This window comes from Ostrea edulis, chromosome 5 (assembly GCF_947568905.1).
Source record: "Ostrea edulis chromosome 5, xbOstEdul1.1, whole genome shotgun sequence".
Classification (NCBI taxonomy): Eukaryota; Metazoa; Mollusca; class Bivalvia; order Ostreida; family Ostreidae; genus Ostrea; species Ostrea edulis.
In genome coordinates this window covers 7,517,861-7,532,860 of record NC_079168.1, presented here as the reverse complement: position 1 = coordinate 7,532,860, position 15,000 = coordinate 7,517,861, and the positions used below count along the sequence as shown (strand labels likewise).

The window sequence follows — 15,000 nt, the reverse complement described above, 5'->3', positions numbered from 1 at the left end:
TCTGGGGAGTGCTGTGCATAATGTGGTCTCTGGGGATTGCTGTGACAGCACACTTACTTCTCAGTCCTGTTACTCAGTTTCAACCCTTATAATCAGCAGTAGTTGTGTATATATATCAGCAGTGGTTGTGTATGTATTTCAGCAGTGGTTGTGTATATATGTCAGCAGTGGTTGTGTATGTATGTCAGCAGTGGTTGTGTATGTATTTCAGCAGTGGTTGTGTATATATGTCAGCAGTGGTTGTGTATGTATGTCAGCAGTGGTTGTGTATGTATGTCAGCAGTGGTTGTGTATATATATCAGCAGTGGTTGTGTATGTATGTCAGCAGTGGTTGTGTATGTATGTCAGCAGTGGTTGTGTATATATGTCAGCAGTGGTTGTGTATATATATCAGCAGTGGTTGTGTATGTATGTCAGCATTGGTTGTGTATGTATGTCAGCAGTGGTTGTGTATATATATCAGCAGTGGTTGTGTATGTATGTCAGCAGTGGTTGTGTATGTATGTCAGCAGTGGTTGTGTATTTATGTCCACTTCCTACTATGCTAATGACTTTCTCATAAAAACATCTGTTGTGCAAAATCAGATAAAATACCCCAATGGAAAAAAACCCTGAAGCTTTCATGGATTACCCATATCCCCGACATTTAACATCTAGGCCAAACAAACACTTTCTTCAAATACCTAAATTGTTTTTACATCCACTTTAATAAATGTACAAAGAAGTTAGCACACATTTATTCTAATATATCTATGAATTGTAATGCATATAAATTTTTAACTAAGACTTCAGGTCTGTGCTTTTATACGTATCAAGGGAGATCATTACCACTTCCTCCACGCTGTGTACAGACAGATCGTACTGAGCTTGTGTGGCCCCGAAACACGTCTATCTTCTCTTGCTTTCCTGCATCCCACAACACCACTGTCTGGTCACCTGACGCTGTCAGTATTTTTTCTTCATATTCCATCCATGTCATGTCAAACACAGCATTGTTGTGAGCCTGCCAATCTGTTGACAATGTGGTCATGTTTAAATTGATCAATTCTAATTTAATGTACTATTACGTATTTATTAATTTTCAACTGATTTGCAGACACTTCCAGTTCAACTCCATTTGGTGCTGTGTTACACTACTATTCAATACTTTTTGCCTTTAAACGAGGACCCCCCCCCCCCCCCCCCCTTAAAATTCATGAACTATAATCATATTGTGGAAATCCATTAAACTTGACACTAAACTAAGTGCAGCATGCATAGTTAATATTAGAAGAGAAACCTATACCAAAATTGTGTCATCAGGGTTTTATCCAGCATTTAAATGTTACAACCATTTTATATTTTAAGAGGAATTTTTGAGAATGCAGTCATGAGCTTCAAGGGGATGGTGGTGGGGGACATCCAGAGTTGTCGAAAACTGTCGGTCCTGTCGGCAAGGTAAAAAATTTCCTGGACCGATAAGTTGTTAAAAAATGTCGGTTCATATGACCGTTTGAAAATATCGGGTGTGATCCAATTATTTTAGAGCTCAGGTTCGGGATGTGCAAGTGAAGGTCACTCAAACAACATGGAAGCGCGCCCAATCAAATGTGTGAAAACTTCTCTACCCACGGAGAAAAGATTGGTCATGATAGCTCAGAGGTAGAGTGTTCACTTCATAACTGGAAGGTCGTGAATTCAGATTTCTGCTCATGTCATGACCTTGTCAAACCTAAGATGTAAATATATCCTCGCCTAACTCTCGGCATTTAGCAGTGACAGTCACAGGTCTTTCGGATATGACTTCCCATGTTGCGGCAGGTGTTAACACATTAAAGAACCCTCACTACTACGACCTTCAGAGTACACAGCATGATATGTCTAGACTAAATTTGTGGTATTTCACCTACAGCTGGTCACGTCTCAATATGAGGGGGGAAATTCCTGACGGGACGTAAAACAAACAAACAACTTAGTAAAAATAGAAAAATTGCTGAACCTTGACCACTTAAAAAATTATGAGTTTCAAAATGGTTGGAAAACTGATCGTATTTGGCTGGATATGAGTGGGTGATGCATTGTTGTTAAAACAATAAAAGCCATTTTGGTGTTGTTCTTTTTTCTTCGTTCTTTCTATGCAATACAAGGTCAAGGTACATATACATGTATCTGGTCTGACAAAACTTTGTCTGGTCTGATAGAACCTTTAACTCAGTCAGACCAAATGTCTGACAGTGATCTAAAAATTTCGACAACTCTGGACATTCATGGAATATATATTGATTACTTATTTTATCTATATTGCAAGTCTGACATTATAGAAAATGACTTGCAATATATTAAAATGATTTTGTTGAAAATTCTCATACAATTTTTGTAAAGTTTCTACAAATGAAGGGGACTTGTTAATCTGTGGAAGGGGAAATATCCATTTGTTGCCAAAGGGGAAAGGTACCTTTTACCAGTAGTAAAAACAACCTAGATAAATCCCTGGGCATAGTCCTGGCGCGTTTCACAAAAGAATTTACGACAAACTTTACAAACTCGACATTTCCTGTTTATTGTAAATCATTCACTCCAAATGCCATTTTTTTTTTTTTTTTTTTAAATAGAAAATATTGAAAATTAAGCCTCAGAAAAGTTTTACTTCATTCATTTAAAATAATAAATGTGCAATACAAATTAAGACTTGCGACTTTGTCGGAAGTTGTTTTGTAAAATCTCGCGTCGCTCCAGTGCACACAGAGCTCATCACATCCTCATGGAATTTATGGCTGCCAAAAAGTCGGTGATAATGTAATAAAGTACATCGGACAGCTGTTTACCCTGCTGTGGTCAATTGTTTAACATTTAAAGTCTTATTCATTATCGTGTTATCATCTCCACATTAATGTCAATTGAATTCTTAAGCAGAGAACCGACCGGTAATTAAATTGGCCATATTATTGTGTATAATGTATATATGAATACATCAATTGTTTGTTTTTGCGGCCAAACTCGTTGATTACAAGATTTTGATTTTGATTTTAATTCGAATATTTCATAAACAATGCGGTCGGTCACCATTGATATGGACATAGCAATTTTAATAAATAATTTTCTTTGATGTTCGGTGCGCAACAGTATAAAAATGCTAATCTCTATGCAACCCATTCTATTTTGACACTAAACTTGTAGCTTCTGACCCTAGTCAGTCTAAAATTAAAAAATATCTATGTTTGGATTTACAGTCAACCCCACCTGCTCAAACATCTTATTCTATCCAAATTGCAAAATCTTCCATACAAAAACGGAAATTTAATAGGGAATGGTTGAGATACGACTCTAAATTGGGCTTGATGTTTTGTGACATCTGCATTTCGGTCAATGTACACAATGTTTTCACTGAGGGCCAGGGATCCAAATTACCGCTCGCCCACTCACATTGGCGACTAAACTTTGCTTGTGGGCACCCAAAATTTCTGTTCTCATCGCCCACTTGGCGACCGTAATTGTCCGATCAACATTTTTCTTTCCGACCGATCCGAGTCCTATTATAATTGAAGTTCAATTACCGGTTGAGGTTTTGCCACTTGGCGAGACGTTCCTGTGGTATCAAATCTTCCAAAAATGTACTTAAACCAGAAGTTGAACAACGCTAGGGTTACTTCAAACGAAATGAAAACGTCTGCTTTTACCAAAGTGGAAAGAAGGGGAGAATATGGTTCGATGATGGCGAAAAGGGGATGACGTGATGTGTGTACAAAACATGACACGAAAGGTCCAATCGTTGTGACAGCTTGCCCAAGTTATAAACTTGACAGCATCGTAAAGCTGCGAAATTTTGAAATCACATAAAAAATCAGAAGAGACGTGTGTTAAAGTCAGATGCTGCGAAGATAATAAAGTCCATGAACTCTGATATTTTTGCTATGTTGACGGATTGAGAGTGGAAATGAGAGAGAGATATTCGAAAGAATTACGGAGAAGAAAACAATTTAAATATTGAGCAACGTGACCTGATATTTCTTTTTTCTTGTAAAGAAACCATGGTATTCAATTTCATGATATGTGTGGGCTACTGAAATTTCATGTGGGCTAACAGTATTTCTTATTCAGGGGCCCACTTGGCCCCTAAGGTATTCAGTCGAAGTTGGGACCCTGGAGGGGTGTAGCATCATGAAGTTTATATTTATATGATTTATTATCTGAATTTTGATTTCCATAATAGAATTTATCAAACAAATCAACTTTTTATTATTTCAGAAAGAAATGTTTAGATATGGTAGCTGAATATGATTAAGTAATGTAACTGATTCAAAATGCTAAAATAAGTGTAATGAGTAAAATAATATATAATATATGATGGAAATAATTGTAAAGCATGTGATTATTTGTGCCGCGCCACTCCCGGAAAAAGTGGCGAAAGGGAATTCTGGTCCAGTGGGAGCAATGTATAACAGGCAGTTCCTTCTATGAGTTTGTTACAATCTTATATTTTACTGTTTTAGTACAAGTTAGAGGGAAGTTATTAAATTAATGCACTTTCAGTATATTAAATTAATGCACTTTCAGTATATCAAATTAATGCACTTTCAGTATATTAAATTAATGCACTTTCAGTATATTAAATTAATGCACTTTCAGTATATTAAATTAATGCACTTTCAGTATATTAAATTAATGCACTTTCAGTATAAAGACTCACCCATAAAGCAGGTTTTGATTTTCACATTCTCAATATTACTATAAATTATGATTATAAAGAAATAAAACATTTTCACTGTATGACCCATATAACCCCACCCTAGTGCCAGAAACCCTGACCCAGGAACAATAAATTTCACATTTTGGTCGAGGACCCCTTGCTCAGCAGTTTTGTTGTCCTTACTCTATTAGTTTTATATTATAAATTTGGTGTAAATTGACCCTTAATAGTATCCTAGACAAAACTCATACAGAAATGTTTAAAAGTTAATGCATGATGCAGATAACCCCCCCCCCCCCCCCCCCCCCGACACTGTTTTGTGAGCTAAAAACATACCGTCCATTATCGCCAGCTGCCCTGTTTTCTTTGTATTGTAGATAACAATAAAACCATTCTCATCAACAACTGCCAGAATATGTCCTCTGGATTTCACTTCAAAAGAAAACATTTTGTTGAACTGCATGCTATTAGCCATTTTGTTATATTAATTAAAACCTTCAGACACATGCCTATCAGTACTAGTAAATGCACAAACTAAAACACAGAGATTGTTTGCCTGTCTATACACCAGATTGACACTAACGCAAGAATCTGCATCCTAGACATGGAAAATGCAAGGTTTTAATATTACAAGTCCTGTGGAACGTGTCTCAGACTCGAGTAAAAATCAGACCAGTATCCATTTTCCTAGAAGCCCCATTATTGTGTACCTCAGTATTTAAAACCCACAGATGGAAACATCCAGGTGACACATTGTGCTCTAGTGACATCTTCAAGTTGTTTAGTCCTAGCTTCAAAACTGTGAGAGGAGTTTAAAGGTCAAACCATGTCCTTTATTCAATGGAATATTTCCTCAAAACAACAAAAAATAAATAAAATAAAATGAAGAAAATAAGAATCTTTGCCACATGCACATCTTCAATATCCATATAAACACTCTGTAAAATAAGAAAATTCTCACTTGAAAACTGTGGGAGGAGCTAGACAGACAAATCAGGTATTCTCTATGTAATAATTCTTCAAAACTGACTTAAGTTCAATAACCTGTATTTTCTCAAAAATTGAAGAAAATCAAATTCCTTGCCACATGCACATCTTCAATACCTATATAAACACTCTGTAAAACAAGAAGGTTCTATCTTGAAAACTGTAGTCGGACAAATTATGTATCTTCCATATAACATAAATTTTCAAATAAAGGGTTAGAACTCCTACAAGAGAGGTCGAAATGGATCAATATTGCAACACGATCTAGAGTGACCCACAAAGAAGCCACACAACAAGTTTCAATTTGATATGCGACAGAGAACTGAAAATAGAAATAGAAAACCTCCAAACGGACAGAAGGAAGGACATACAGACATCACTGAACCATAATGTACCATCTAATGATGGACATTAATAAAAAAACATTAATATATCACGGAATTTTTAAACTTTGAAACGCCCCTATAATACAGATGATTTAAGCACACTTAATTACATACCTTTACAGAACTCGCATGCAAGAGGAGGAACCAAAGTCTGCAAAGATAAAGTTAAGTCAAATTACAGTCACAGGCCCACAGGTCATAATGCTCACACAAACAGTAATATTTCCTTGTGTATAATGTAAATATCAATCCAGAGCCCTGCTTTGACTCCTGGGCCAGGTGGTGAAAGAAAAATCAATCTGGAATTTACTTTCCATGAGGATCAACACTTGTGCATGTAAAATAGCAATAAACTATTTCATTCAAAAATTTGTGATATAGTCAGCATTTTAGGTCAGATCATAGCGAGTGCACATTTACTTAAATTGTCCATCAAGGTAACAAAATTTTACTGTACATGGAAATCGTGAAATATTGGGAAGTTTGGGTGTGGAAATGTGCTGGCATAATGAGCACAGACATGTGATGAGAATATGGCAGTGACCATAACAGGTCAGAGAATTATGTATGATTGTATATAATAGGCTATGAAATTCCATCAAATTAATCAAAATTTACCCCATCATCTTCTCCAAGGTATTCATCTGTACTCAAACATTCAAATGATTCCAGTACATTCGACAAATCCAATCTTGCTGGACAGCCTACAATAATTCAAATCTGTTAACATAGTACAAACTCAACACAGCTATAAAGAACATGAATAGAATCATGTTATAACCAGTGATGTATGGTCCGAATATCAATTTTTTTTTTTTTGCAGGTACATACATATTCATAAGGCTGTATGACACACAATACATTCTTTCACCTGTATTGACCAGAATTATTTGATTTTAAATTGGTTCTTACAACTGTCATTCAGCCTTTCTAATGCACAATTCAAGTGACAGTCACATGTTCAGTTCAGATACACCACATTTTTTGTGTAAAGCTGTGTATTTTTTATACTACAATACTGTGTCATAAGTTTAAGAGAAAAAAATCAAATACCTCTTAGTGATTTGTTGTTTTAAGACTTAAATTTAAATCGTTGTGTTTAAGTTATATATGTCATTTTGGGATTCCCTTGATGCAAGGGTAGACAGAAATCACTGTCAGACGCCCCGGGCAACCATATTTTAGAATTGGGCAGGTAAAATTAAAAGTAGAACTTGTCTGTGAGCAAGTGAATTTTTAAAGTAAAATAAAAATGTTAACATAATGATATCAAATATAAATGCATTGACAGCATCAATCACATAGAAACTGTCAGTGAAAGTTTGTCAGCATTCATTCGGAGATTATTATTAAAATTAAAATACATACACCCCTCTATTGAGAATTAACACAGATCACTCAAACGCTTAAGTGTACCGTGAAATTACAACTGATTGCAAAGTGCAGAATCTACTTAGCCGTGATGTCATTGTGCAATGCATTGAAGAATTACAACATGGACAAGTTTGTGCAATTAGCAGGAAAAGAATGGATCCTAAATGGAATAATTACGATCATAATTAGCCATCTGTATCTTCAAAACATGACAAAACTAAGAGAACGCTTGGATATCTTAAATCCGGAGAGGAAACTTGGTGGTGGGTTTAATATGATGAACAAACAGAAAAAGATATGAATAATTAATAAAATACAAGAAAAAGGTAAAACAATTTCAAATAGTAACAGTTATATATATAGTTATATATATATATATATATATATATGTCTTAATGAAGGTGGGACAAGTGAATTTTGTGGTACCTGGGCTAACAAATTAGACATTTCTACTTGTCCTTGGACAAGTACTTCAAAAATCTATTTGTCTACCCCTGCTTGATGCAATAAATTACATGTGGGACTATTCATATAGACAACAGACAAACTAAGGTATTTATGTGTACCTGCTGTTTTTACTCCTTAAATCATCTTTTCACTGTTTTCTTTTACATGGATATGATTTCAAGCAAGTAATTAAGGGGAGGTTAACAACTTTAAAAATCAATTTTTATAAAAACTAAACAAAATGAATTATAATAATTGATTGAATATTGTTTAATGTCCCTCTCAAGAATATTTCACTCACATGGAGACCTCAGCACTGCCGGTGAAGGGCTGCAAAATTTAGGCCTATGCTTGGCACTTATAGCCATTGAGCAGGGAGGGATCTTTATCGTGCCACACCTGCTATGACATGTGATCTCAGTTTTTGCGGTCTCATCCGAAGGACTGCCCCATTTAGTCGCCTCTTATGCTCATATGACAAGTAAGGGGGTGTTGGGGGGTTTACTGAGGATCAATTCTAACCCGGATCCCCACGGGATAACAAACATAATAGATGAACATTTGATGCTACAGTTTTAAGAGTTTTACTCTATTATAGAGGAACTCTCCCTATAGGTAACACGTGTATACATGTTTAAAAGGAAAATATAGAAACTAATGAAAAATTAAACCACACCTATGGAACTTGAAAATTTTGGTCCCAATGCAGTCAGGTAGGGCTGTGCGGTGCACCGAAAATTTCGGTGCACCGCGATTCATACCATTCGATTCGATGCACCGATTACAAATTCCGGATTTCGGTTCGGTTCGGTTTAGATTTTACTTACACCAAAACAACAAATATGGCGTCCGAGTGATGTTGAAAACATGTGGATTTTTATGCAACAGAGATTTAAATCACTACTGTGTTGAGAGTTAGCATTTTCACCACTCATATACCAACAGAATATGGTCCGTAAGATCATTGCAGTTTATCTTTACATGACATAAAGCATTTTTGTCAGTGGTGGAATGAAATCAACATCGTAGGTAATGAAACAGATTTGACAGTTAATATGAGAGAAGTAAATCAATAAAGGAGAGATTTTCAAAGACTCTCAATTGATAGAATTATTGAATTTTTGCATATCAATGAAAGCAATATCATATACATTTTAGATTCACTATAGATTTGTTTAATAATCCAAAACTTATGTAGCACATTGATATAACAAATTTTGATAGACTGTCAGTGTTTTCTTTTTTCTATCAAAGTTATAAAATGTCATTATGAATAGATATGATGTTTACAAATGACGACATATAGTTATATAACTTGAATAAAATCAAATCAAATATGCTACTCATTAAAATTGTTAATTTTTGTGGTGTCATTAGATAAATTGGACCTAACATGAACCGAATCGAAAATAACCGAACCGTGCTGTTCTGAATCGAAACCGAACCGAATCGAGCTAACCCTGAATCGTCCCAGCCCTACAGTCAGGGCTCGCGCTGCCCATCGCATTGTCGCATTTTGCGATTTTTCAGGAAAAAATGCGACAGAAATTCCGGAAATGAGACACGGACATTTCGTATTTTAGAAATCGCGGCGCCATCTTGGATTTCAGCTGTTGGCATCCAAACAGCCTCAGGGCTGTTTTACCTGTGCAGAATGTGGATACCCTGCCACATGGGAACAATAGACGTAGGGGTGTCTTGTTTATTTAGCAGTTTACACAAGACAAAAGGTTGATCCTCTGTGTGCAGGTAGGTGTGAATGAAATTAACTTTACAGGTGCGAGTGCCCACATAATAGAAATAAAGTATTCTGTGTAGCTTACTGGGGAGGTACCTGTTTTAGACTGGGAGGAATAAAAAACGTGTGACTATGCACACAAGCTAGTTAATGGAAGATACTTATCAATAATTTGTTTTTATTTGTCAATAAAAACATATAAAATTTAATTTGTCGGTACAAAAACAATTTCATCTAGAAAATTAATGATAAATTATTGAATGTTCAGCTACATTTTCTAATCCATTTGACGGTAGTATAGTTTAAAAATGGGGGAATGTTGGGGAAATTGTATCATTCTTTAGGTCTTTGGTTTGATCTACATGGAAAATGGCCATGAGGAAACGCAAAATTGTAGGTTTTTCTGACATTGCTATGCTGTCATCTTTTGACTTCACATCATCTTAAGCCATTTAAAAATTTATTTCAGACTTCCCGAGTTCCCTTCTCTACAACATGATGATATTTACTGAAGGACTGCCTTGCCATTCAAGATTTCAAGATGAAAACAGGATTCTTCAGTGAATTCTTTGAAGAATGTGATGTTGTGAAACTATGATGATGTGTTATGTATTACAGTAATTAATCTTCAGTAACTTTGTCATCAGTGACTTTTTATAGACTGCAAATTTAATGTTAATGATGAGTATTATATGTCATTTGCACTACTAACATGATTAATAAACATATTGAAACTCTTTATTGTCTTTATTCAATGTAGCCAGTTATAGGCTATGGAATACCCCCTATTTTTTCCCCAGCTGGTATGAAATAGAATTGAATCAACTTAGCCAACAACAATATTTAAAAATAAAACCATGAGTGTGCTGCAATGTCATCTAGACTGACTGATAAGCAATCTGCTGAAATGCAATATCATATAGTGATTTATGATAAAAGCTGAACAAAGCTATGTTCTAAGAATAATCATAATATATATGATATGTAGTATATGCCCTCTTGAATAATATACATGAAATATAGATAAACAGTATGAGTCGATGCACGCGCGCCAGGTTGCGACACAAAATTTTGGTCCAGTGTGAGCCCTGGCAGTAATTTTTTAAGGCCCATTTTGGGTCCGAATTTCGGCCTTTTCCCCTCCTACAAAATTGCCAATTTAGCTTGCATTTTCCCCAATAATGAAATTATGAAAGGAAAATGTATTTTCAAATACATTTTCCTTTCATAATTTCATTATTGTGGAAAATGTATTTGAAAAAAATAAAAATTCGATGTGAATTATATACATAAGACTTAACAAAGTGTTATGGGAATGATGATTTCGATAGAATAGTTGAAGATATTAGAAGGTTAATGAAAATTAGATGTGTAAAATAAAGATAATATAATGTTTGATATGATTTTAAAACTTATTTACGATAAAATTGATTTTTCCCAGTTTGACTGAAATGTCAAAAAATGTTCCCAATTCGAAAGCCACAGGACCCTTGTAAAAAATGTAGAAAAATCACTGCAATGGCGTAGATTCGAATACGAGCATGTGGACATGTATTTCTCCATATTGAATCTCGTGTGCCAAGTTCACGTCGTTCTGAGATGTTACATAAAATACGTAAAAGCATGTAAATCTTATTTTCTTAACCATATAATCCCTCCTCGATTAACAAGATTGTACATGTCTCATATGTTTGTGAATTTGCTTCACACAATATGACGTTACAATGCACAGTTTACATCAATTGCGTTATGTTTACCACGTTCAATGAATAGGCAGATCAAATGTTTGGTAAAGTTAGGAGGATGGTGTCCTCACGCGTTTAGTGCTAACTTCGAGATATTCTTTTATCCTGTTATGGATATAGATTTCATAGATGCCAATACTTTTTGCTTCGCCCTCAAAAATGGTCACGCCGTAAGACATATCATGAATGAGCATGATGAGTTTATGATAAAATTATTATTTGCAACTGTTGGCCCTAAAATATTTGAGTGGGTTAGTGTCAGATGTTTGTGTCCACATGACACCTTTTGCTTTGACTGTTATTTGCGACCCTGTAGGGTGTAGCTTGATAAAGCTATACATCTCGACTTTTTGTAAATATTTAACTTTGAAAAAGAATTATGCTGCCGCAGAGACAATTTCAATATCTATCACACAATATATACATGTTAAATATCTGTGGCAATGCCTCAAAGTGGGGCCCAGCACTCCATACGGAAAAAGAGAAAAATATTAGTAATTTGTGTAGCCATCTTGTAAATCTATACCTATTCATATCCATAGTTCTAATCAGTCTATTGTTCGACCACAAACTTACCCAAAGCACGGTTCTGTAACTGTTTAGAAATCATGATATTATAATTAACCAAACAACTAATCTTCACAAAAACCCCGCCAAGCCTCGTTTTACATTTGTCGAGTAGAATATAGAATTTATACGGATAAAATTCCGGTAAATTTGATTATTCCAACAGTTATCTTTTTCTTTTTCTTTTTTTTAATATTTATATAGAAAAAATTATACATTTAAAACCTATCTAATCAAATGTGAAAACTATAGACGCTTTTAATTTCGAGAAATATATTTCCATATTGAAAAAAATCCGGATAGGGTAACTGTATGAAATCTCGTCTCCCGATAATCTCGCGATACTTGAGCAGACATATTTGGAAACACCGATAAACAACGTGAAACTTGACCAAAACAATCTACATCCATCTGTAAAATTGGTAGGGAAAAGGTGAAGTTTGTGTGTTAATAAATAACCAAAAATGCCGGCTGCTCCAAAGCAGAAGACTGCTCCGAAAACTTCTGGGAAGAGATTTGAATACCAGGATAAAGAAAAACCGACCCAAATACGATTTAGCAACATCAATGCTTCAAAAGGTTTGTTTACGTTTATTTCAAATGACAGTAGCAGTTTAGACTGAGGCATTTGTCATCATGTTTGAAATTGAAATTAAAGGTTGAAAGTTTGAGGCATCGTTTGTTTATATTGTTGGGGGACATTTACACAAACATGGAATCAGCTGAGTAACAGATCTTTCTGGAAGAAATTCAAAACATGCGCAGTCATGTCATCAAGTAATTTCAACTTTGTTTTCCAAAACCAGAAGATTGTATTAAATTACAGAACTAAGGAGATACTCACTACATTGAAAATAGTTATGATTTGATGAGTTAGAACATTTTCATACCACAGGAACCGGTTCTTTTGTTTGTAATTTATCTAAATCATACCATCCCCTATTTAAAAAAAACCCATGTTTTTATTCAAAACGTCTATTCAAAATATCTGTAAATTTCTGCTACTGTCATTACCCACCCCCAAATTTTTTTCTGATCCAGCAATTTCAATATTTATGTCATTGATTCAATACAAAATAATCATCAATTATCAGAGTTCTTGAAATTTCTTTTGAAGTCTCGGACATTTGGTCTGACACTGTTAAAAATAGTGTCAGCCCAAACAAAATTTTGTCAGTCCAGATAAAAATGCATTGCTTTTGAGGTTTTCATAAATTTTATTTAAAATCAACTACATGTGTAATTATATTCAATCTCCATCTCAGCCATAAGTTTATAAATTATCTTTTCATACCCTTTTTCATCTTCCCTACTCTCTGAATGAATCTTCCTCACGTGCACTATCAGAGTCACTTTCTTGCTCTATTTCTCTCTCACCCTCCACTTCTCTCTCATCCTCCATTTTTCTCTCTATCCTGTATATTCCTCTCAACTTCTTTCTCATCTTCCTCTGCAATCGTTGTAACTACTTTTTCTCTCACTTTTGCCCGGGTGTAGCTGGTCTTTCGTCAGTTTCGACTTTGAGCAGATTGTGTCACCAAGCAGTAGGTAAAACTGCTGCAAACAAAAGCCATTGTCTCCCAGATTGCCAGGCGGAGATACAATCGGTTTATCTTCTCGTAGTTCCTCACGACTGATTCCTCACGTTTACGTTTCAATGTGTTGCTAAATTTAGCATCGGTTTGAAAATTTATGAGCCACATGGCTGCCATTTTCCCTGGTAAAAAACGGACTTCGATCCCGATCTTATATCGGCCATCAGGACCGACAATTTAGTAACTTGTGTCGGACATTTACTACTTTTATCGGATAATCCGACATTACCGACACTTTTCAAGAACTCTGAATTATGATTGAATATATTTCGTTATCATCTCTTAAATATTGTATTGCAGTTATATCAAACATAACTGGCAACACGAAAGAAGATTCCTATAATTTTATTTGATTAATGTAAAATAAAGTGACATTGTTCATGGCCATTAAGACAAACGAGGGAATGGGGCAAAAACTGTCGAATATTCCTGGTTTTATGCATAAATAAGGATCATTTTTGATATAAGCAGAATTTAGATCTATATCAAATCAGCGTTTTGATGTTAAGATTTGCTTCATTCCTTGTTTTTTATAATATTTAAGGGGGTGGTATGGTATAGATCCCTACTATCATAACACAGACGAACTTGTCATTTCCTGTGTTCATATATACCAGGGCTCAACATTAACTTTTTTTCCTACTTGTCCATTCGGACAAGGGACAAAGATGTTTACTTGTCCGAACTTCAACTTCACTTGTCCGAAAAATTTTCAAAAAAGGATCTAATATTGTCAACTTGAAAATTGTATTTAATTTACTTAATATATAGTCTATTTTTATACCTGCTTGATTCATTTTTTATTTATCTTATTCTCTTGATAAAAACAACAAACGCATAAAACAAAATTTTATCTAGACTTCTTATCTTGAATTAAAGACTTCGTAAGATCCATGGATGATTGAAAGCATTCTCTCACCAGAGGGCGCGTTACGCAAGCTTCACGGAGTGTATGGAACTCTGGGTAGAGAATGGATTGAAAGTAGTAAGCAATAAGTGAACAATCCCGATTGAGTTTGACTCAGCTAGTTTACATAGCGATTGATATCGGGATCGAAGTTCATTTTCCATGCATTACACATGTACTTCCGACTCTCAACTACCGATAAACTTTTCACAAAATTGTTTGGAGACTTCTTTACATAAAAAAAGCACTTGTCCAATCGGACAAGTGCCCATCAATATTCACTTGTCCGAAATGTTTTTCCACTGGTACCGGACAAGTGGACAAACGTTAATCTTAACCCCTGTATACTTAATATAATAGAACAGTGTCTCTCTCGATAGCAAATCACTTTTACACTAGCACCGTCGGATATGAAATGATGGCTCTTACTGACTGACAACAAAAAAGGATAAGTTCTGTATATGTATTTTGTGTAAATGTAGATACAATAATATATTTGTCAGTGTCAGTAACACAGATTTCAATGTGGATTTCTTCTTAATATTTAAATGTTCTATAGCTTTTATAAACTGTGCCTGTTTACATGT

The 15,000-nt window shown here is 34.9% G+C and overlaps 2 protein-coding genes and 1 long non-coding RNA gene across 5 annotated transcripts in view; 2 read left to right on the top strand and 1 right to left on the bottom strand.

Annotated features, from left to right (window-relative positions):
- LOC125649990 (denticleless protein homolog) overlaps window positions 1-12,079 on the bottom strand; it is a 27,022-nt gene extending 14,943 nt beyond the window's left edge. Inside the window, exons 1-5 of one of the 2 annotated variants that reach the window (XM_056167150.1) lie at window positions 11,921-12,079; window positions 6,659-6,744; window positions 6,155-6,191; window positions 5,004-5,099; window positions 830-1,012 (exon numbers count right to left, since the gene is read on the bottom strand). In XM_056167150.1, coding sequence (XP_056023125.1) covers window positions 830-1,012; window positions 5,004-5,099; window positions 6,155-6,191; window positions 6,659-6,744; window positions 11,921-11,954 — 436 coding nt within the window. In that variant the 5' untranslated portion in view covers window positions 11,955-12,079. The remainder of the gene's footprint in view (window positions 1-829; window positions 1,013-5,003; window positions 5,100-6,154; window positions 6,192-6,658; window positions 6,745-11,920) is intronic. The other variant, XM_048877912.2, reaches the window with a different exon arrangement.
- LOC130055236 (uncharacterized) lies at window positions 7,999-10,338 on the top strand. The gene is made up of 2 exons (XR_008803525.1): window positions 7,999-9,610; window positions 10,069-10,338. It is a non-coding gene; the product is annotated as an uncharacterized LOC130055236 (long non-coding RNA).
- A 139-nt stretch (window positions 12,080-12,218) lies between the features above and the next one.
- Window positions 12,219-15,000, top strand: part of LOC125649996 (T-complex protein 1 subunit delta-like) — a 21,928-nt gene continuing 19,146 nt past the window's right edge. For both annotated transcript variants that reach the window (XM_048877921.2, XM_056167151.1), the window contains exon 1: window positions 12,219-12,490. In XM_048877921.2, coding sequence (XP_048733878.1) covers window positions 12,376-12,490 — 115 coding nt within the window. In that variant the 5' untranslated portion in view covers window positions 12,219-12,375. The remainder of the gene's footprint in view (window positions 12,491-15,000) is intronic.